At 40.4% G+C, this 23475-nt stretch overlaps 2 protein-coding genes across 4 annotated transcripts; one reads left to right on the top strand and one right to left on the bottom strand.

Moving 5' to 3' along the window:
* Nucleotides 1-543: 543 nt before the first annotated feature.
* pcmt (protein-L-isoaspartate (D-aspartate) O-methyltransferase) lies at nucleotides 544-11530 on the top strand. 3 transcript variants are annotated; one of them, XR_013845353.1, is made up of 8 exons: nucleotides 544-682; nucleotides 5744-5848; nucleotides 5946-5977; nucleotides 7458-7562; nucleotides 7719-7839; nucleotides 8916-9001; nucleotides 9774-10006; nucleotides 10534-11530. XR_013845353.1 is itself a non-coding variant. In XM_080047371.1 (8 exons), exons 1-8 carry the CDS (start codon nucleotides 628-630, stop codon nucleotides 10537-10539), a joined length of 636 nt encoding a protein of 211 aa, XP_079903497.1. In that variant the 5' UTR covers nucleotides 544-627; the 3' UTR covers nucleotides 10540-11530. The 3 variants fall into 3 exon arrangements, 2 of the variants coding, with proteins under 2 accessions (XP_079903497.1, XP_079903496.1); XM_080047371.1 differs by having other exon boundaries at nucleotides 9774-9899; XM_080047370.1 differs by having other exon boundaries at nucleotides 9774-9943.
* Nucleotides 11531-11894: 364 nt separating this feature from the next.
* On the bottom strand, nucleotides 11895-23308 carry lrp11 (low density lipoprotein receptor-related protein 11). The gene is made up of 9 exons (XM_080047580.1): nucleotides 22529-23308; nucleotides 21679-21836; nucleotides 19835-19976; nucleotides 19513-19638; nucleotides 18839-19033; nucleotides 14926-15093; nucleotides 14759-14815; nucleotides 14572-14655; nucleotides 11895-12593 (listed from the first exon to the last, which is right to left on the bottom strand). Exons 1-9 carry the CDS (start codon nucleotides 23109-23111, stop codon nucleotides 12439-12441), a joined length of 1668 nt encoding a protein of 555 aa, XP_079903706.1. The 5' UTR covers nucleotides 23112-23308; the 3' UTR covers nucleotides 11895-12438.
* Nucleotides 23309-23475: the final 167 nt, after the last annotated feature.

Raw genomic sequence — 23475 nt, 5'->3', positions numbered from 1 at the left:
AATGGGGCAGAGAGGGGAGTGACATGCAGAGAACGACCGCGGGCTGTAATCGAACCTGGGTCCGCTGCTGGCCGAGGCCCATGGGGGGGACGCCATACCAACTGAGCTAACAGTTTTAAGTCCCATTTATAATTGTATTGCCTACATTTATTATTTATTTGATTCTTGATCCATTTAATGGCACAAATAATTAATTTACTGAGTAATTTATTATATTTGTAATTATGCCACTTATTCCTCTAATGCCTACCATTATTTCTAATGATAGGCTACTTTTTGTTGCAGTAATTATGTCAATTATGGTCCTCCATACACTGTGTTACTGCGGCAAATATGATGCACTTAAAGAGAAATGTGTTGTATTCCCCCTATGCATTTATCCTTAGCTGGAGCTTATTTCTAAAATGATAAATTATCTAGTAAAATGTTGTTGTCGTGTGTGACGCTGGGCTGAGCTGAGGGCGTGTGCTGCTGGAGAGGCCGCCCTGCAGTGAAATCACCCCCTGGATGTCTCGTGACGTAGCTCCGCCGTCTGCTCTGGAGGTTTTCAGCTTCATAGGCAAAACCTTTGGCGCAGGCGCGGCACTGACAGCGGCTGTCTACTTACTCCGCAAAGTCTCTTTAATAATGGCCTGGAAATCTGGAGGAGCCAGCCACGCAGAGCTTGTTAACAACCTCCGCAGTAAGTACAAATGTTTCTAACACGGCTGGGGCACCAACACTTTGACGGACAGCTTTCCCGAAATCGGTTCAGTTTAGGCGGGCTGTGGGTACAACACCCGAGCGGTTGCTAGTAGCATGGTTGCTAAGCTATATGTGGTATGTTGTTGTTGACCTAGCGTTACATTTCTCCACCCCTTTTACCGAACCACGTTTACCCCGTGCAGCAAATGCATGCCTCTAAATGGCACTAAATGCAACTTATTTTTTCCCTATATGTGCAGTCACTGTTTATTTGTGCATCTTCAGCTTTGTGTTAGGTTAATTTAGCCTCTTAGCTCTATGTGCGTCATTTTGGGGTTGCAAGCTATAGTGCCCTGCCTACATTACCTGACAGGGTTCCTGCAGATACTTAAAAAGTACATTTACATTTTTACAAGTTGGTAATAAAATGTCTTAAATCAACCCGTCAAAAGTCTTAAAAGGCACTCAACAAATCACTCTTAAAATAAGTCTTTAATTGGTATTAAAACTCTTAAAAGGCATTGTATTCACAATCTAAAAAAACAGTAGTATTTAATTGCCTTTTAGAATTATTCAAATGTCTTTAAACAATCGGTAAACATTTGTAAAAATGCTAAAACATGTGGAGAGGGATTTTTTTATGACGTTGCAATTCTAAAACTCAAAATAATTGGTTCTTAGCCTAAAGGCATTGATCTATCTATCTATCTTTCTACAGTTTTGATTATTGCAAAATTGGTCTTTAAATTAATTCCAAGTCTTAAATCTTTCTTGCCTCATGCTGTAGGACAGGGGTTTTCAAAGTGTGAGAGAGTGAGCCCCCCCTCAGAGAACAAATTTCAGCGGAGCCCCCCCTCAGAGAACAAATTTCAGCGGAGCCCCCCCAAATTATTTTTTTTTCTAAATCCCTGTGTGTTTTGAAAGATCTTTTAATTATTTTACAAATTTAAACGTATTTTTGAAACATTCTAAACATTTTTGTGCGTTTTTAAACACATTTTTTAATACATTTTAGCATCTTAATCCAGTGTTTTAATCCTGCTTCCTTTAAGCATGGATAGTAGTGACTGAGTGTGAAATAGTAGCCAGTGGAGAACCAGACCCTCTTAAGGCCAGGACACACCGGCCCGATAATCGCTAGTCGGGAGGGGGCGGTGACACGAATCTGTTTGGTGTGTGCCGTGAAATCGGTCGTCGTAGATGTCGTCGGGCTTCTTTTGAGCCAATTGAACATGTTCAATCGGCGGCGGGCAGTCTTTCAGTTGGAGCAATTTGATTTGTGGAGGGCTAGCGAATCAGTGAAGCCCAGAAGTGAGGCGGGTAGCACAAACAGCTAACAACAGTTAGCCATCGTTTTAATGTGTTCGTTTGTTTCGTTCAGCGAGTACTCACATGCATCAACTCTTGTTGACTGCTCGACACCATGCTCGACACTCTCTGCTAAAAATGGTGCTCTTTATGGTCCATAAATATAAATACGTATTTCTATCTATGTTTATGGTTTAGAGCAGTGGTTCTCAATTATTTTCTGTCATGACCCCCCTAGGGGACAGAAATTGTCCCCCCCCCCCCCTAAATTGAAATACTATTGAGAACCTGCTAATATTTATTTATTTATCTGTACAAAACCACTGTATGAGTTTCTGGCACGAGCATTCTGCATACAATCACCTTATTATCAAATTAGATAACACAAATTAGCTGAGATAACTTCTGCAGCAAAAAAAAATCAAAGTTTGTGTGAATCTCAGGACAGAGAAACAAGAGCAAATGATTCACTGAGGTTTGCATTTCATTCAAAACATTTTTAAACTGTAAACATAGTTAAGGTGGTGTTTTTTTATTATTATATGCCAATAGGCCTTCTGTGATGCGATAACCAATAATTCATTAATGTTATTATTAGTCTACTTGCTTGATTTCTTTTTAAATAGCCTAAAGAGACACTTGGAGACACGTGGACATTTATTTACTGTAAATTGCGGCCTTTCGCGCGGATATGACCATACAGAAGCACACATCAGCTTGCTAGAAATTAAAAATTTTTTTTTTAAATTTAATGGCGCGCCCCACCATTTGAGAAGCACTGGTCTAGAGAGCTGTCCCATCATTTCCGGCTTCCGTATTTTTTCGGGTCACAATACAGATTATTAGCGCCGCCTGCGGTTATGGAGACATTACGTCCCGCGCAAGCGCAGAGCGTACGGACAGTCAGCAGTCGGTTTGGTGTGTTCTTTGCACTTTTTCGGCCGCGACGGGAAGACTGGAGCTCCCTGAATCGGCAGTCTCCATTTTCAGGTAGTCGGACTGGTGTGTCCTGGCCTTTAGGGAGGTCCGGGGGTATGCCCCCCCGGGAGATTTGTTTTCACCTTTTTAAAGTGAAATGCATGAATCTGGTGCACTTTGAGAGGAAAATTAAGAGGCTAAATATGAGGAATTTTGTGTGAACAAATAATTTGGAGACACTGGGTCTGATGAATTAGAAGCTATTGAAGAAAAACACATGGATTTTCCATAAAAATATTAATTTAAAATAAAATAAATTATGCAGGGTCCTTTGGGTTGGGCTTGGTGCTATTTTTCCGAGACCTATTTCTCTGTAATATAATGAATGCATTTAAATGCAGTGAGAGGAACGAAGCAGAAGAACTCTTGTCCAGCTATGCCGTGATCTTAATATAAAAAACACAAACTAAAAAAAAACATATTCATCCGCGCCCCCCCCTGCCATAACCCCACAGTTTGAAAACCACTGCTGTAGGAGGAACCATCCATGTCAATTCGCTCCACTTCTTTACGTGAATGACACTGACAGTTGGAAGTGCGTTGCTAGTTTCAACAGCAGGCCTTTGTTAGGGGATGATAGAAAATGACAACATGCTGTGTCATGCAGCAGTTGTGTAGTCAAATGATTGTGCCTGCAAACGGCTGTCATCCACAGTTCATTCTGATCGCTGCCATATGCATACAGCCACTGGAATGACACAGAAGCTATGATCTGGCCTGTTAATATAGCAAAATTATATCTGCACATTTGAGTGCGCAAATACACTTTCAATATAAAGTATCCAACAGGGCTATTTATATTCCGTGCAGACAAGCGTAGCATTGCCGGAGATGGTTGCTGCAAGCGTTTTGCCAAAAGCTGTATGATTAGGGACAGTCCTGCTTGATTTACTGATTTAATGAAAGCATAATAACACAACAATAATAATAATACATTGTTTTTGTCTTGCACCTTTCAAATAAATAATTTGAATAGAAAAACGTGCTTATACAGAATAAATGCATTGTGTTCTGCGTTAATCTTTATTGGCAGAAGATATGATTCTGTATCTTGGTTTATTGTTGATTAAAGGTTTTAATTTTGCATTGTGAAAAAAAAAATCGATTACATAAGAATGTTGAAACCATGCTCCTCACTGCAGCGTTTCATGTCCCATCATGCTTTTATATGTCACATAAACATTGTGCAGTGAAATACTTCTTTTCCCCCTCTGATGCTGTGCTTGAATAGAAAATTTAAAAAAATACAAAATATATTAAACAACAAGAGAGGAGATCATTCTGGCAAGAACAATTAAATGATTCACCAAAAGGTTTTTTTAATGAAATTCAAAGGCATCCGTCTTACGATTTCTTCCAATTATGGGAACATGTTTTTTTTTTGTTCAATTTAACTTTGAATGGGCTACCCACATAGTCGTTTAATCAAATATTCTTGTTCTATTTGTCCTTTAAGAGGTTGTTTAGCTCTTGACTCTGATGCCTTTAGACTAATGAATGGCTTAAACTTAACCCTAGGTTTGCATTAGCAGGATTTAAGCAGGTCACACTCAGGATGCATGCTAATTCAACACTTTTTTTTGTATTGTTGGTTTGTGTCCTCCTGACCAGAGCTCAGAACTGCTCAATACTGCTGGTAATGGCTCTCCCAGTTGCATACATTGTATTTAACCTTAAGAATTCTTAAAATTCAATAGGGGTTGTAGGTAAATGAAATGTGCCTCCAAAATGGGTTTTTAGTCTAGAAAAAATAATAAAGTTGCTTTGCCTTAAACTTGGGCGCGCAAAGAGAACTTGGAAATTTGACACTCATGAAGAGGTTGAAAAAAGCCAATATAGGGTTGTTTTAATTTGCAGTAATCACAAGTAGAATGTCAGGCTGGACTCTGGAAGCTTCTGTAGTTTATTTGTAATGTATCCCAAAGTGCACAACATTGCTGCGATGGTGAGTGGAGTCTGTAATGACAGTGGCGTCCGGCTGTCGTTGGCGTTTCCCGCCTTTGGCACCAGCTGCTGCAGGAACCTGCTATGAGGGATTATTCTGAAGATAAAGGGCTCTTCTTTTAGGAGCTCTTTCAGGCTGGGTTCCAATACCCATACTTTCCTGCAATTAAGTATGGTAGAAAAAGATTTAGGATGTGCCAACACATGTGATCAAATGCAACATGCTACAAAATACCCTGATGCCCTACTACTGCATTCAGATAGTAACTTTTAGTGTGAAAATCTGCATGCTTTTTGGGCGATTCTGACCCACAATCCACTGCCCAGCGGAAGTTACATCACATCGACTGAGACTCAGAGTAAAAATAACCAAAATACAATGAATAAAAGCAAGAGGCAAGTTCATGGCGCAAGGTTTTGCCGAAATAAATAAGTAAAAGTATGTTCCAATTGTATGCTTACTGTATGCAAACTATGTACTTTTCTTGGTCAAGTGTAGCGACACAAAAATCATATTAAATTTTTTTGTTGTTGCCACAAAGCTCATTGATGTGGAAATTGCCCACGATGATATAACACTCACAGTTTTAAATGGATGGATAAAAATTCACTCTGGTTGACAAATTATCTTGTCTTGTCACACATCCCAAATGTACCAGTGATTTGTTGTGTAATGCCTAATGTCGCTGAATTCATGTTGTGTGTGTGTGTGTTATTTTCTTTCATGTGTATCTACTGCTTTACGATTATGTAATATATATTTCTGCTTGATGTTTGTACTTGTTCACATTTCCATAACACACAGTGACACATTCTTTTCCATACCCAGAAAATGGCATTATCAAGTCGGACAAGGTCTACGAAGTCATGCTGGCCACAGACCGGGGACAGTTCTCTAGGTGTAACCCGTACATGGACTCACCACAGTCAATAGGTAAGGTCCACTCATCTCATCACTCATTGAAATCCAATTACAGTCTGAAATCAGGGAAATTAACTGACCACATCTATGCCTCTCTTTTGACCAAAAGGCTATCAAGCGACCATCAGCGCCCCACACATGGTAGGATTTGGAAACACTCTCGCACTCTTCTTTTTGGTTGCTAAGCTTGCTCCTATTCAATCATTCAGTATGTATAGATAAGTAGAGAAATGCATATCCGACCTAATCAAATATCTTTGGTCGCTCACAATGACACAGTGTGTCAGACAGTTTATATATTTATGTTGATTATTGGCATGATGTTATTGTTGTCAAATCTACTTAGAGAGGGGAAATGTTGTGTTTAAAAAAAAAAAAAAAAAAGCGATAAGGCAATATATGGTGATATTTGTTTTTTATGATATCTGTGGCGGCGTATTAGGGCTACTGTTTTTTTTTTCTGAGAAAAAACTTGGGGAATAGATTTGTTTATTTTAACAGGCTGGATCAACTTGGTAATGTACGAAAGTGATCTATAAACAAGATTTCTGGCTCCTGATTATTCCATGTCAACTTGCTAAATAATTATAATAAGTGTCCGGGCCTCAAAGACACTTTGAAATAAACTGTCTCTGAAATAAACACCACACCAAATGCTTTGGATGAAGTGATAACTTTGTGCTACAGGAATGTCCTGTAATCTAATGTCAAATTCTAAATTGAATGTGTCATCCATGGCAGGCATACCCCAGGTCTGGAGTGAGATCTTGTTAAATCAAGCCTTTTTTTAAAATGAACAGATGTGTGCCGCAGCTTAAAAAACGAAAATATCCAATTATACTTTGACATTAGATAACTGGACATTTCTGAAGTTATCATACCATCTATCATCCAAAGCATTGGTGTGGTGTTTTCTTCTGAATAGAGACAGTTTATTTTTAAAGGCACTTATTAAAATGATAGCCAGCTGTCATGGAAAATAATTTGTCAAGAGAAAAATATCTTGTGCACAGATGACTTGGGTATGTTAAGTGGCTGGTCCACAGCGCTGTGTTTGAGGAGAGATCCGCATGAAATCTGGTCAGACTTGATGAATACACAAGTGAACTCGTGCCATGGTGGCCAGATTGCTAAAATAATAAAGTTACGCTGTCCTAAGCACACAGACAGTAACACATGAATGCCCTAATATAAACAAAACAACCCAAACATCATGAATGCAGAATAGACATATTTTCCAAAAGGTTGAGATTTCGGTATTTTTTTGTTTTATGTAATATTCTTATAACTCAAGCTTTTAATTAAATAGTTTTGACCCGATTTGTTCGCTGACTTATCAATAAAATATGATGTGATGTATTAAGACCACCCAGATCATACCCAGCAACTTGTATTTTTGCTCAGTTTAATTTTTTTTTGTGAACTATGTGGAATATCTCATCAAATCCCAATATATCGTGACCCATGCATCCTGATGTGTATCGTATCGTGAAGTCCTTGCCGATACCCATCCCTATTTGCTAGCTAAACTGGTTGGTTGTAGTCTGTGTGAGATGCTACATGAATGCTAACTGATAGTGTTATATAATGCTGTGTCCTTGTGGCCGTCCCCTTCACGCAGCACGCCTACGCCCTGGAGCTGCTACATGACCAGCTGTACGAAGGGGCCAAAGCTTTAGACGTGGGCTCTGGCAGTGGAATCCTGTCCGTTTGCTTCGCACGAATGGTGAGCCACACATGACGGGTAAACACATACACTTTCTCTATGGTGGCATTCTGAATGACTTATGGTTTAATTGAACCTGTCAACCAATCAATCAATCAAAATGAAATGAAATATTGTGATATTCTGGTCTAAAAAGAACGTCTCTGTGCTTTACAGGTAGGTCCTAAAGGGAAAGTTATAGGAATCGATCACATCAAAGAGCTGGTTGACGATTCTGTAACCAATGTGAATAAAGACGACCCCAGTTTGATAACATCTGGCAGAGTCACGCTATTAGGTAAGATGACTTTGTTGAAAGGCAACAGGCATATCGGTTTAGTCCTTTTTCCTTTTGGCAATATTATTCTGGAAATTATTTAAAGAGCAGCGTTTTGTAGTGGACTGTTCCCTCAGTGAGAATGTAAACATACAGCAGCTCATTAGAATGGAGCAAGTGAGAATGTCGATAGTTAGCCTGCTATCGGTGTATGAATGTGTGTGTGAATGGTAACGTGGGAAAGGAAAACAGGTCTCCCTTGCAAAAGAGTCTTCGGTCTCAATGGGATATACCTGTATAAATAAAGGTTTAAAAAAAAAAGAAGTCAATCTTAAGTTTCTGTAAACTACTTGAGTCATAATTGTGTAAAAGTAACAACATTTGCTGGTCTACTGCTAAACATATTGTACTGTACACCATTTAGCGTTGTTCTGCAAGTAATTACATGGAATTTTGCTGCGGTGAAAAGGCGAAAACTCCCAGCATAAAGAGAACAAAAAAGAGTTGAGTGGACTGGATAGGTTTGGGCTGAAACAAACTACTGATTTCTGCACCTACCATTTTCTACAAAACAAATCCTATTTGATGTCAAAAACAGCAGAGCTGCCTTAGTTTTTTTGGCGGATGTCAGATCATCTCTTGGTCATTTAGAATGGTCATGTTTATATAATTGTGAAAGAAAATATCATCACGTTACTGAAACAGTATTAGAGTGAAACTATTTGTCTGTATTTTTAACATTTCATAAACTACACAATTAACCAGCTATATTGAAAACTTGACCTGTAGACTGAAATGTATAGTCAAATACAGCCTTAAAGAAGAGTTTCCAGCATTGTAATATTCAAATATATGAGTATCCAATTGTCTGGTAAGAATACACATTTGTCATGTGTTTAGTATGGCAGTTTGTGAGTGATATCCTGTGGCAAGTCGAGTGAATAATATTTTTTTAGCTCAGTTTAAAAAAACTTTTACACCACCGCCTAAAAAAAACTCAAGAGGAGCAGCATGATTTTTATAAAGAGTAAAAAATGTAACAATAGTAATGTACAATATGGAGAAACTGAATTACTTTGTGTGTGTCTGTGTTTCAGTGGGCGACGGGCGGATGGGCTACCCTGAGGAAGCGCCTTACGATGCCATCCATGTTGGTGCAGCAGCACCTAACGTCCCCCAAGCTGTGAGTTTCTTTGAAAACTTCCATAGCTGATCAAAGTCACATCATTCCAATTAAGTGAATACCAACGCTTACAAAAATTAAGAAAAAAATCTAGTTTAATGCAATTTGTTTTAAACAGATTTAAATAGGAAATAATAGAAAGTCTATTCACAACCATCGTGGTGACTTCACACGGGTTTGCTTTTCCACTCGCTAGAGAGCAACGTCCTGACGTCCCTTTTAACAGCTGTGTATGTCACCAGAAGTCGCCGCTCTCCTAGCACTAGCTTTTATTACAACAACAGAGGCGGATATGTCATATTTTTATACCTGTTGCCTCTGAGTTTGCTTTGTTAACCAAACACGACTTATCCTGTGTATTTGTGCTGGTCGATGTGATCGTTACGTTCGGGTATTAGGTTTTTATCACGTCTCGTAGTAGCGTGGTTTTTAAATATGGCGGTCTCTACGTTTTAATTAGTCTGGTTGGTCAGGAGGATAATCCCACCCCCAGCCCCTTACGTAAGCAGTTCCCAGTTTCAGACCAGCTCAGAGTTGGCACCAGTTTTTCCTGGCCGGGAACCGGTTCTCTCGCTGTGGAAAAGCAAAGAATTGGTTCCTGATTTGGCACTGGCTCCGAACCGGCCCCCATTTCGCCTTGATCGAAAAGGGGTAATAGTCATTTAAAAAAAAAAGTCCCATATGCAAAATAAAACACATTTTTAACCTTTGGCCTTTTACTCTGAACCCAGTCCATGACTGACTACACATACCTTGTGTTTGTCTCTGTCAGCTCCTGGATCAGCTGAAGCCTGGTGGCCGGCTCATTCTGCCCGTGGGCCCGGCCGGAGGGAACCAGATGCTGGAACAGTACGACAAACTGGAGGACGGCAGCACCAAAATGAAGCCCTTGATGGGGGTGATTTATGTGCCTTTAACAGACAAAGACAAGCAGTGGTCCAGGTGGAAGTGACTTCCTACTCCCCCTCCCTTCTCCCCCTCTCTCTCCTTCTCACAGTGGCAAAGGTGAAATGGTGTGGCTCGGAGCAGGCAATGGATCACAAGAGGCTGCAGTTTGCTGCTTGTTTGACATTTTTTGCTTCTTCCATACCATACCATACCAACTAGCTGCACGTTTCATTCATCTTTTTGTTAAAAATCTCAATAGTTCTAAATTGGTTCAGGAAAACCTGCCTGACTAATGAATTTGTAAGAAATAGTCGTTTTGGACCCTAAACTCTAAACACAAATGGCAACAGTGTGAAGGCAAATGCTTGCGTTTTGAGAGCATGGCTACTTTTATTAATTTGGATGTTAATAAGACATTAAAACCAAACTTGCGACTTTTCTGTTTGATCTAATACTCTGTGAGATGTAGAACAAATGAATAAAATAACTGTTTGATTTTACTGTGAGCAAGTTTCTTAACATTTTGCATGTGATCTTACTTGACTTTAGCACGACTGAAAGACAGTTGTGTTTCTTGCATGCTGCTATTCTTTTTCCCCCCCCCTTGCCACTCCACACTAACATTTGACATCTGTTGTTTACAGGGATGAACTCTGAAGAGGAAGACAAGTCCATAATCCACCTTTTTAAGTTTTGAAACCTGGAGAAAACTTGGATGGGGGCGGGTCAAAGGGGCCGTGACCTTTTGTTCAGAAAGCATAACAAAAACATGCTCTTTGTTTTTTTTTGGTTTTGAAGTTCTATGGACTAGAGTTATCACAGTGGTGACAGCCTAGATTGGGCTGGGAAGAAAGACTTGCTTGAAGCTCGGCACAGAAATATTGGAGAGAGCTTTTTATTCTTTCTTTACAGGCCTGCGTCTTTTTGGCGTTGTGTATTTCTTTTCAACTGCTGGATTTTAGTTTTTTCTTTTTTTTTCTGGTGGTTTCATTATTTGAATTGCAATCTGCCATTTTTACAGTATTACATTTCAGCAGCATCATAGCTGAATGTAGCAGAACTGCCGGACAACTACGAGGAAAGCCTGAACCTCTTTATATAATTGACATAGCTACAGCGGGTGTGTGGATCATCTAACTGTAGATAATTCTGCTAACTTTTTTCCCTCCACAGTATTAGTAAAAACACATAAACACACATACCGACACTGGCTGATGTAACCCACACATCCAGTTTGATGTGCAGCACTCATAAAGTCATCCTACACACAAGTAAGCAATGTATCATATTGAACATACTCTAAAGAGAACAGAGCACTTATAACACCATAACACAGACACTCGAACACATATACGGCTGTGCTTTTCACCTGGTGTGTCGCTTTTCTGCCGCTGGGTTTTTAACATTAACAGTTTTGTGTGCAGGCTCTTCTGATTGCTTAAAGGGATAGTCACTGCATTGCCAAAATAAACTCCAACATTATAAAGTGAATGAATGTCTTGTTTCCATGGAGGAAAAAAATACAAAAACTTCATGAAATCAAAATGCACATTTGGTTTTGGGTGATCTAAGTGATGGATGAAATTTGGCTTCCACGGCTTCTGGAACGGCACATGAAAATAAAAAGATGCTTATGTTTTTGTCTGCCTTTTGTTATTGAGTCCAGTGTTTAATGTAGATTGCATTATGAAGAATGGGCTGTTAATGGTATTTTCACACAACCTAGCACATGTATCTGCTTAATGAACCAGCTTTGATTGAAAATATCATGTATCATTTATGGTAACTTTCAAAAGTATTTTGACTTTCCTAGAAACATATTAATGAATGACCATTAATGATGTCAATGGTAAGGTATATGTTGAAGTTGTGGGAAAGGGTGAAGTATTGCATTTTTGGAAATTACTTTGTCAACAGATCACACCAGTGTGTTTTTTGATATATAATAAACTTTAATATCTCACGTTAAAGACGGGATGATATAGTACATAGTCCACATAAACATGAATAGAATTTGACAAATGGAATTTGCTATGGCTTTATATGATCGTGAGAATCATTCATTCATAATTGGTCACTATTACAGGCACTCCAGTATTTTACATTTCAACCCCTTCATTTTAACTTAAAATGTACAGCACATTGCTTCCATCCTGTTACAGAACTACTGCCAATTTTGAGCAGAAACATACATCGAAAGTGAAAATTGATATCAAATTAACTACTGTTTTGGGAATAAAAATCAATGTAATGGGGGGGGGGGGATTCTTACACTGTATGTATCCTTGAAGTCATTGGAGGAATATACACAGCAAATCTTTCAATACAATCAGATTTTCAACATAACATAAATATGAATTCACAAGCATCTGATTATGTGACATTGGCTTTGAAGGCAGAATCTATCAGCAGCAGATTAACCAATCAGAAGGGTTCAGGAACGTTCATGACAGCAGGGAGTTGAGATGTTTCCAACAAATTAAGAGCCGCTGGGATGCAGGAAATACAGTGTAAATGTATAAGGTCCTGTCTGAGGCTGTGTGTTTTGGCTACAGGTACATGCCGTTGATGAGGTAATCCGACTCCTCCGTGGTGAGGGGGCGGGCTTTCTTCAGCTTGTGACGAACCAGTTTGAGACGACAGACGATCATGAGCAGCAGCAGAGCAGTGATGATTAGGCCCAGAGCCAGAGGGAGGATTGCACCTATGGGGGGTAAACAGACCATGTAGGAAATTAAGAAGAGGACAAGTAAAGGGGTCATCCCAATGTTCCCTCAGGTATATGGCACAAAATGGGACGTCAAATTCACATCATTTTCCAGTGAATATTGTTTTCTGGATAAAATACAGTTGTAAAGTAAAATACACTGACTTGATATTCATGATACAGCCAATGATGTGTTAAAGGTGTAGTCAGCAATTCTGGAGAAGGTTTTTTGGTAAAATAACTTTTTGTCATTATCAGTAAATCTCATAATCCACTACCTGTCCGTAATGCAGACCCGGCGCCAGTGCAAATCTATACAGGGGGCACGTCGATTTTGTGGGCGGGCCCGCATCAATATTATGACAGACAGGTGTAGCCTACAAAAAACTCAATTACGACAGTCCACAGCAGAGCAAACACATCAGCATGGCCAACAGCATAGCCTTAAAGGCCAGGACACACCAGCCCGAAAATCGCCGTCGTTGAGTCGATAGGGGGTCGGGAGACGAATCTGTTTGGTGTGTGCCGTGACGTCGGCCGACGTAGAGGTCGTCGGGCTTGTTTTGAGCCGATTGAACATGTTCAATCGGCAGCCGACCGTCTTTCATTTGGAGCAATTTGATTGGTGGAGGGCTAGCGAATCAGTGAAGCCCGGAAGTGAGGCGGGTAGCACAAACAGCTAACAACAGCTAGCCATCGTTTTAATGTGTTTGTTCGTTTCGTTTTGAGAGTACTCACATGCATCAACCCTTGTTGACTGCTCGACACCATGCTCGACACTCTCTGCTAAAAATTGTGCTCTTATGGTCCATAAATATAAATACGTATTTCTATCTATGTTTATGCTCTAGAGAGCTGTCCCATCATTTCCGGCTTTCGTATTTTTTCGGGCCACAATACAGATTAGCGCCGCCTGCTGTTATGGAGACATTACGTCCCGCGCATGCAACAGAGCGTACGGAAAGTCAGCAGTCAGTTTGGTGTGTTCTCTGGCCGCGACGGGAAGCCTGGAGCTTCCTGAAACGGCCGACCCCATTTTTTGCGTAGTCGGAACAAGTAGAAACAAGTCGGACTGGTGTGTCCTGGCCTTAAGACGCACGCAGCTGGCAAATAATACACATTAACACACTCAAATCCAGCTCCAGCAAGGGGCTCAGCCCGGTCAGGGATTAAGCTAACTTTACTTACTGTAACTGCAGGGTTTTTTTTCCGGATAAGTAGGCCCATTCGTTTTTAACCAGCGTCTGATATCCATTTTCAAAACCCCAGAGCAGGCTAGGCTACTAATTTGAATTTGCCGGTTAACGCCGTCTTTCCGTGTGACGCATTCTGAATAGTGATAGGTTTACACATATGTCAATCACATAGTCTCTATTTTCTACACATTTTTTATTTAGTGTAACAATTATTTTTTGAGATTTTAAATAGTATCTGACATCATATATATCTTAGCATAAAAAATAAAATAAAAAAGTAAAATAAATTTTATTTTTACAAGGGCAAAGACATCAAATGGGCGGGCAAAGACACCAAATGGGCGGGCCAGGCCAGTCTGCCGTAATGTCCGTACAGACAATACAATCTGGTGGTAATACACAGCCTAGACCCTTTAAACTGGTATGTAAACGGAGGGTATGTAACCAAACACCATTGTTAGCTAGCAACATGCCCGTTTACAGAGGCTAACACAAGATTGTACACCGAACACACAGTACGGACAGGTGATATTCACTCATTTTGACAACAAGCATTCTCCAGAATCGCTGACTCTACCTTTAACTTTACCTGATTGATTCATCTCAATACCACTTGGTTGAGAGTAATTAAGCCTAGTTTTTTCCCCGGACATAATATTCCATTGAGCTGTGTTAACATTGATACACTCTCGAGCTGAACATGACTCATAAAAAATAAGATCAGCCAAAACACAATGCAGTACTATAATATAAACCAAAAGTGTCATGTTGGGACTGACCTGATTCTGGTACTGGATGTCCTCCCATTACTGGGAACTGTTTGGAGATGGGGACGTCTTGGCTCTGGGAGATTTTCGGGGCAGCTTCAAGAAAATGAAAAACAATTTAGATTTGGAAATATTCAACAGTTAACACTATGTTACTGGTATGTCAATGGAGACGAATTGAAATGCACTCTAGCTTTACCTAGCTCAGTCTGCTTGGTGATTGGTGGAGCCACCGTAGCTGGTTTGAAAGCTGGACCTGAAAGATGTTAGCGTGAATAGTAAAAACGTTTACTATTTTAAATATTGATTCAAATACAAAAAAAATAGGTTTCTAGAGAAAAAAAAGGACACAAAGTAGGTTCTCACTCTTTTGTATACATTCACTGACACAGTCCGACTCCTGCAGGAAGTTGTTGTGGTTTCCCTGGCAACCACCGTACAGGAAGTGCTTGCATTCTCCTTCGTTCTGGTCGTAGAACCAGCGTGGGAAGGTTCCTTTACACGGTCCAACAACCGGAGATGAAGCACAGGGATCTACAGCAGCAGACACAAAGATTCACACACTATTGAATGTTACACGGATTATGAGTACATGGAGTTTAGAGCTGAAACCATTGGTTATTTTGATCCATTGCATGGGATGAACAAGAGATCATTATTTTTTGGCCATTTAAATTGCCAAACATTTGCTATTTTCAGCTGCTCCGATGTGAAGAGTGTGTTGCTGCACTGCTACATACTGTAAATTGACAAGTTTGTGTTTTGGACAGAGTGTAGGACAAAACAAGCAATCTGAAACACTCACCTTGGGCTTTGGATGAAGCAAATAATTGATTTAAAAAAAAGGACAACAATTAAAGGGACTCTTACCGATCCTGCAATTGAGAATTACAGCACTATCATACCATCCCGCCTCCAATGCCCCACCCCCTCATTCCCATCCCCGGTGTTTTATTTTTTTTGTTGAAGAAACTTTATTTACACAAGTAGATTTACAACCTACTGCCTCCGCGCACGCACGTGAGTTATATTGTAGCGGAGGAAACTGGTGGCTGTACATGTGGCTGTACCGGTACCGCGCTGATCTGCTTGTATCACTGGTTTCACTTCAGAGGTGTCGGCCAGAACACCACTTATGGCCAAAGGCGTCAGATTATAAGCATGAGACTAGGAGAGGAGGAGTAGGGTTTTATCCGCTCTTTATTTTCCTTCTTTCACAGGCACAGCCGCATATATATCGCAGGAAAAGAACAAAGGCTTAAACTCCGCTCGTGAGGAGATCGTTAGAACAGCTGTTGCGACCCGCGAATCGCAGCCGTTAATAACATGCAAACTATATTATAACAGCGATCGGGACTGCATGTACATACTCACACACGTGTGATTCACATTTAAACTCAGATAAACACGTTTCCATGTGGAATGATTGCTTACTGCGGCAACGCTCACACATCTGACCGATGGAGAAGAGAAAGGAAACTTACTAAACAGGCTCTCTGGCCGACTGACGTCACGGCCCTAACTGACTGCTATCCACACTGAACAAAACACATCTTAACACACTGTAAGAAATAACAACACTGTAACTTATGAACGTTGGGGCCTTTTCTACAATGGGCGCTACTCGCTACTGTCTGCCGTGGAATCAAAACAAACCTTCTGGTTGAGAATGCGCAATACAGAAGCAGACGGCAAACAGACAGGTCTGTCGGCCAATCAAAACGTTCGGTCCGAATAATATCCTTGGTTGAAGTTTTCACAAAATATTATGAGATTGAAATCATTGTTTGTTTTTACTCCTGGTGGGTCTGTCTTGCATTTTAGAGTGTCATTACCTTATTAATACCATTTTAACCTAATCCAAAAAAAGTGTAAAAATGTAACAAAGGTAAGGGTAGCTTTAATAAATATATTAATCTTGGAAATTACATTTATTTTAAGCTCATTAAAATATTATTGTAAAATTAACAATGGATAATTGGTTTTGTGCTGGGTCCCAAGATAATAATCACCACATCGTCGTTCCCCGATTTTGTCAGCGATCTTGGAGAACGCTAGTTGTCAAAATCACTTTTAGTCAAAAAACGTGAATATCTCCTCACAATTCACTACCTGACCGTATTGTGTGTGCGCTGAAATAAAATACAGGGTTGATACACAGCCTACACACAGTAGGTCTATGGACAGGTAGTGGATGGTGAGGAGAAATTCACAGATTAAAAAAAAATATATATTTTGACAACAAGCATTTATCCATAGTCACTGACTTCACCTTTAAGAAATCGATCCTACAGTGGTAAAATGAAGGTGCAGCTCCAAAGAGTCAATGCATTCCCACCAATAAAAACAATACTCAGAGCAAAGGTCAATGTATTATTGATGCCATTCCACTTGACTTCTCCTTTTCTCTTCTTAACAACAAGACCAGTGAAGCATTCGGACATGAGACCGAGCCTTGCTAAAACGAAATAAAGACTCCTGAGAATTCACCTCACCCAAGTTATACCTGTAGTAAAGAGTGAAATACCGATGGGGGAAAAAGTCCTTTTGGTGGGCCGGATTCAGGGATCAGATGGCGGAGGGGACAGAGGTGCTTTGTTCCAACAGGCAAAGAGGCTTCTTTCCCAGGGAATGCAGAGTGGCCCGGTAGCACTGCCAGCATTTCAAGCTCTATGGCTCTTGTGCTATGATTCAATGGCTGCCTGCAGGGACTCCATCTGCTTCTATGTCCAGATATACACACTCAAAAAAATCTCGGCCTCTTCACAAAGGGAAACTGCACTAATGACACAGCAAATGGAGGGTAAATTTGTCAAGAAAATGGAAATATAAGGTAAAGCTTAGGGTTATCCAATTTTTTATACCTTCCCCAAATTCGGTACACAGTATTATCAGGTTATACCGATTTCTACTTCAGCTGTAGCCTATTTGTTTGAGCTTAACATTACATCTTACAAAATGACACTGAACTAATCAAGATGAAGTTACCACCACCAAATACAATTTATTACTGAACAGCGCATACATCCCAATCTAACTCAATACAACCTACACAATACACACTTTTCATGACGGTAATCAAAGGTGCTATATTTAAATATCTGGGTTACATATCCCATATTAAAGCTTTAGTGCGTAACTTCTGTTGCCCCCCGATGAGGAATTCTGAGTTATTACAACAACACTGTTGGCGCATCATCATGAGGTAAGCCTTTGGTGATCGTGCATGGATTTTATACGCGCTGCTGTATGTCCAGGTTTTTTCTTAGCAGAAGAATGAAAAACTGAAATATTTTGTTGCGCCAATGCCAGGTGTTGACAGCAGTTTGTAAGCGCTGCCATTCTGAGAAATACAGAGAGAGTTTTGTGGAGCTGATAGCCTTAATCAACTTATCTCTACTCATTTGGCAGTGGCTAGAATGTCACCGTGACATTATTTATATGACAAAGTTACGCACTATAGCTTTAACAACCAACCCTAGTACAGCTTCAGAAAAATAAATGATTGACTATCCAAAAATGGAACTACCACCCTATTTTTAATCAACACACTGTAGAGGAACATTTTCTGCTGTCTCTTGGTGAAGTTATTGGATGTCCTTTAAAGGGATAGTTCAGTATTTTTGAAGTGGGGTTGTATGGGGTACTAAGGCATAGCTATCCGCCTATCAACTGCTCGACTCAGAGCTACTGCAGATTATTCAAGAGATTTGTTCTCATTTGACCAAACAGACAATGTAAATGTGAATGAAGCGGTAACACTTTATAATAACTATCCGTTGTAACTCGTTAATAGATCATTAGTAAACTCTTAATTAATGATTATTAATGATTTGTTAAGTGTTTGTTAGCAGTTTGTTAAGGATTTATAACAATGGTAGATAGTTAATAGTTTAATAATTGAATCAGTTCATCTGGGAGGTAATCCGAGATTAACTGATCATGTCACGTTCAAGTCCATGGCATGCACAGTGTGTATTGAGTTTATTTAAAAAAATTTGAAAATGGGGCTGCCCTCAGTTGCCCATGCACTGTGTATAGTCTATAGCCTATTTCAGCCTCGTCGGTATCTCGGATTACCTCCCAGATGAACTGATTAAATTATTAAGCTATTAACTATCTACCATTGTTATAAATCCTTAACAAACTGCTAACAAACACTTAACAAATCATTAATAATCATTAATTAAGAGTTTACTAATGATCTATTAACGAGTTACAACGGATAGTTATTATAAAGTGTTACCAATGAAGCCCTTAAGACATAATATAAGCTCACCTTGACTGGCTGGAGCCTCCTGTTGACTGGGGCTTAGTGGAGGGGGGTCCATGATGCGGTCCTGAGGGGGTATGATGTTCTTTCTGGGCCCAGTCTGGATCACAGAGACCTCCTCAGCCTCCTCAGTCTGGACTACAGGCCGACGGGGGCTCGAAACATCAGCCGGGTGAGTCACTGACTTCCTGTTGCTTTCAACTTAAGAAATTACACAAAAACTAATAAATGTTAGGAAGGTGTTGGTTTTTTGCATTCCTTTAAACATGGAGTCAGCGATTCTGGAGAACGCTTATTGTCAAAATCACTTTATTTCAAAATCAGTAAATATCTCAAGATTTGCTACTTGTACATGCTGTGTACGCGTTGAAAGGTAATCTGGTGTTAATACCGTCCTAGGCTCTGTACACTGGTATGTAAACAAAGGGGCCTACCATAGCTAGCAACATGCCTGTCTATAGAGCCTAGGCTGTGTAATAACAACTATGGATTTGTTTTCAGAGCACACACAGTACGGGCAGGTTTTGGTTTGTGAGGAGATAATCACTGATTTTGTCAAAAAGTAATTTTGACAACAAGAGTTCTCCAGAGTCACTGACTCCACCTTTAACTGACCCTGACAATTTGAGAGATTTGAAAAGGCTTTAGCCATTACAATGAACAAATCAAAGCTTTCTCACATTTCTGGCAGAAGTTTTCATCAGAACGGTCTGGACAGTGTTGCTTCCCATCACAGGCATAGCTGATGTCAATACAGCAACCGTCGTCACACTTGAACTGGTAGTTTGAACAGTGGCCTGTACACACTGTTACAGAAAGGTACATAAAGAAATGGTGAAAGTACTGTGTCACATCAAATGCAAATATTTCACATCACAAAATCAACCCCTTAATTGGAATTTAAAGAATAATCTTGACTTTTAAGGGAGACCATTACATCATGAACGAGCTGACAACAAAAAAAAAACACAAGAATGATTAGTGATTGTGTTTACTCCTTACCTTCTGCTTGGTGTTTTGGTGCTAGCACAGTAACAGAGACGTTGTCTGAGCTTTTCTGTCCCGCTGTGTCAGTGATGGTCATCTGGAAGGAGTAGACTCCCTGCTGGAGACCACTGACCTTCAGCAGCCCGGGATGAGTCGCCTGAAATCATATACAACGGATTTCTCTCTGTCGTTAAATACCTACTTCACCGGTGGCAATATGAAGGTGTATGGAACTCTGAGATCCTATGTAGTATAAATGTGCAAAAACATTTTAGAAACCGGTTCATCCTAGCCTGAGAAAAGTCAGAAATAGGGTTTTATGGTCACATGGTTTTCACTGTCTAACTAACCCTACATTTTCCCATGTGTGACATCACACATGGGAAAATGTAGGGTTAGGATTAACAGGACAGCTGGGCAAAGGAAAGACTGAGGGAAGACTGAGGGAAGAAAAACCTCATTCATTATATTATAATAGCGATTTTATAATGATAGAACACCGGTTCGGTATAGGTGAAGTATTCCTCTAATAATATAGACAAAACATTTTTTTAATGGAAAATGAATTGAGAAATTGTTCATGGATAAAATAACCAATTGAGTGGAATGTCTGTAAAATCAAAGAAGTTCATAACATTGGCTCAAAAAAACAATTGTCCTGGTTATTGACTTACAAGTAATCTAATACACTTTGTGCTAAAAGCTTATTTTTTTAAAGGTATGAGAACATCTCTAATGTCAGACAAATCTGAGGTATTGTTTGATGGTATTCATACTCAAAATGCTTACACTTTTTTGAAAGCCACAACAGCAACATTTAAAAATACAGTATCTCAAATAATTGTATATTAACCTACAGAGCTGGTCGACAAGTGTTTCCCCTGGAAACTACTTTCTGTTGAGGACAGAAAATTGTGAAAATTCACTCTACATCAAAACATTGTACAGATTATTTATTTCAAAAATAGAAAATATTGCACTAGCCACGTTGCCTCTAAGGCTGTGAACAAAGTGCAGGCTCCAACAGCTGCTTTCTTCAGGGCCGGTTTGGACGTAATAAACTCTTATCTCTGCAAGTGCAGCGAGGTATTATGGAGCTACAGCCACATTGTTGACTTAACTAATACAAACAAGCCATTTGACATTGATGTCTGAGAGGGTAATTAGTCCTGACTATTCATACTGTAAACGCTAGAATGATCTGATCCTTGAAAGGAGAGAACAATCAAGTTTTTCCTTTGTATTTCCTTTATTTACTCTGTGCTTCCTCGAGTGTTTGTTATACTGACAATAGCCGAAGGCAGGAGGCATTATGTTTTGTTGGTCGTCAGTCCGTCCGGGCCATTCTTTTGAACACAATATCTCATGAACGCTTTGAGGGATTTTCTCCAAACTTTGCACAAATTTCCACTCTAATTGATGGATGCACTGAATAGTTTTTTTTAGGTCAAAGTTCAAGGTCCCTGTGACCTCATGATCCATGAACTCACTATCTCAAAAACACTTTGAGGGATTTTAAGTCAAATTTGGCACAACTCCCACTTTGATTAGAGTATAAACTGATTACATTTTGGAGGTCAAAGGCCAAGGACCTTTCATATTGTGAGATTGCAGTGAACCTGTACCATATTGTAGCTCATTAGGAGCTTTACCTTCTTTAAAGCCTAGCCTACCAACACAGTTCACAGTTCGTCAATTGTATACCTCATGGAGGCATAACCACTAGGTGATATTTCGAATTTTCAGTTGTTATCTTCTCACATGACCATCGCCCAAGTTAAACTGTACACAGTCATTTTACTGCAAGATGGCTTGGCTATAATCGTTCACTAAAAATACATTAGAGTAAATCCACACACCTTCATATTGATGGCAGTGTCCCCCCTCACTAGAGTCCATTCATAGTGGCTGATGTCGTGGTCGTCCACACTGTCCCGTCCATCCAGCACGGCCCAGTCTGTGGGCAGCTGGATCACTACATCCTGTCCAGCGTCACTGCGAGGGGGCTCGTCCACATCTGCACAGTACAACACGAGCAAATTCAAGATAATATGGTGAATGTTTACTACAAACCTACTCTTTTTTTGTCACTTAAGATATCAAATATATGTTCTATAAGTGCTGCAGTAAGACAATTAAAATTGAGATATCTTTACTATTCCTTGGGGTGCAATTGATTAGATTGTAATTATTTAGGACTGCAAATAATGGTTACACTTTTCAAATCATATGGACTTCATATAAGTTTCATCAATCATTGACCAATGCTTTATAACATGTTGTAAAAACAGAAAATGCAGATAGTCAACTCCCAAATAGGCCTGCTCTGAACCATTTGTTGTAATAGGCAATGTGTCTTTTAGTATGTGCACTATCTGATGTGGGCTACATGAGAATATAATGTGCTTTTTTCTGATTTACAAGCTGTATTTTTTAAGCTGTATTTTTTATGTTTTAACCTATTATCTAGGATGCCATTAAAAGACAAATGGACTGCCTTTAAGCTAACTCGGTTGCAATGAATTTTTTTTTAAGAATATTAATTAATGTAGGCTACCCTGTCCCTTTTTCAAAACAAAGATAGAAAATATGAATTACATCAATTATATGGACCATTAGGCTTTTAGGCTATAGGCAATTCAAGATGTTGTAACGTCAAACGTGTCAGGCTTTGATTTGTAGCCTACCAGACAGGCCTCAACCCCCCACCTTGAGCGCTCTCCTCCTGCCCAGGTTCCCCAGCGGGCTTCCTGGATGATCCACCGCTGGATGCCACGGGGAGGTGTCCCTGCATAGTGGTGGTGGTGTTTGGGGCCAGGCTGTACGTGGAGAAGCCCTGCTGCGGTGCGAAGCTGCACACATTCTTACTCCTGTAGGTGCAGTTGAACAGGTAGCAGCTGAGACTCTCCCCGGGCTGCCTCGGGTCCTCCTGAACCACCGCCACGGTGCAGTGGGGCTGCGAGCAGCAGGCGTGCAGACAGTCCTTCCAGGTGTACACTCTGTCCGGGGCTAAGAGGAAGGTGGCGCCCTGCTCGATGGAGGCCCTGGCCCGGATGATGCGCTCCTCCACGGCGTTGAAGTCGCCCAAGCAAGAGTCAGTCATAACATCGCCTACCTTCTTGTACTCCTGGTCCTGCTGCAGCTGCTTGCGGAATTCCTCCAGGAGCTCCTCCACGCCAGAGATTTTGGATTTCAAGTCCGAAATAGGCGTAGAGCGAGCGGCAATGCGTTGGACTGAACAGGCGACAAACAGCAGCAGCAGCAACAGCCGGGGATGCTGAGGAAGAGCCATGTTGTTGTTCACGCAGCTAAACTGCGCCTTCCTCTGCCTCCAGCTGCTCTCCGACGCATGAGGGGGTCTACAAGGCAATGTAGCCCTTCATACATGAAGTATCGCCCCGAAACGCTGATATAAAACGCGTTAGTATGTTACATAGGCCTAATATTTGTCACCAAAGCGAGCGGTTGAGGTGAAGGCTTGTCCTCTGACGATGCTAGAAATCTGTCGTTGTCATGGTGAGGCGGAGACGACAGACGTCGGCCACGAGACCCGAACGTTCCTTCTCTGACGTCACAAGTTACGATGAATAAGCAAACATGGCGAGTTGAAAGCTGCCTAAAAGAGCACCTGAGGCTCTCTTTTTCTCCCCCCTCTC

This window comes from Ammodytes marinus (genome assembly GCF_949987685.1).
Source record: "Ammodytes marinus genome assembly, chromosome: 19".
NCBI classification, from domain to species: Eukaryota; Metazoa; Chordata; class Actinopteri; order Uranoscopiformes; family Ammodytidae; genus Ammodytes; species Ammodytes marinus.
This window is presented reverse-complemented; position numbering and strand designations above follow the sequence as displayed.

Coding starts and splice junctions, on each gene's coding strand:
- pcmt (XM_080047370.1), top strand. CDS start 628: ATGGCCTGGAAATCTGGAGGAGCCAGCCACGCAGAGCTTGTTAACAAC. Junction 683..5,743: donor GCTTGTTAACAACCTCCGCA/GTAAGTACAAAT, acceptor TTCCATACCCAG/AAAATGGCATTATCAAGTCG. Junction 9,002..9,773: donor CACCTAACGTCCCCCAAGCT/GTGAGTTTCTTT, acceptor TGTCTCTGTCAG/CTCCTGGATCAGCTGAAGCC.
- lrp11 (XM_080047580.1), bottom strand. CDS start 23,111: ATGGCTCTTCCTCAGCATCCCCGGCTGTTGCTGCTGCTGCTGTTTGTC. Junction 19,639..19,834: donor ACCAAAACACCAAGCAGAAG/GTAAGGAGTAAA, acceptor TTTCTGTAACAG/TGTGTACAGGCCACTGTTCA. Junction 12,594..14,571: donor ACATCCAGTACCAGAATCAG/GTCAGTCCCAAC, acceptor TACCCCCCATAG/GTGCAATCCTCCCTCTGGCT.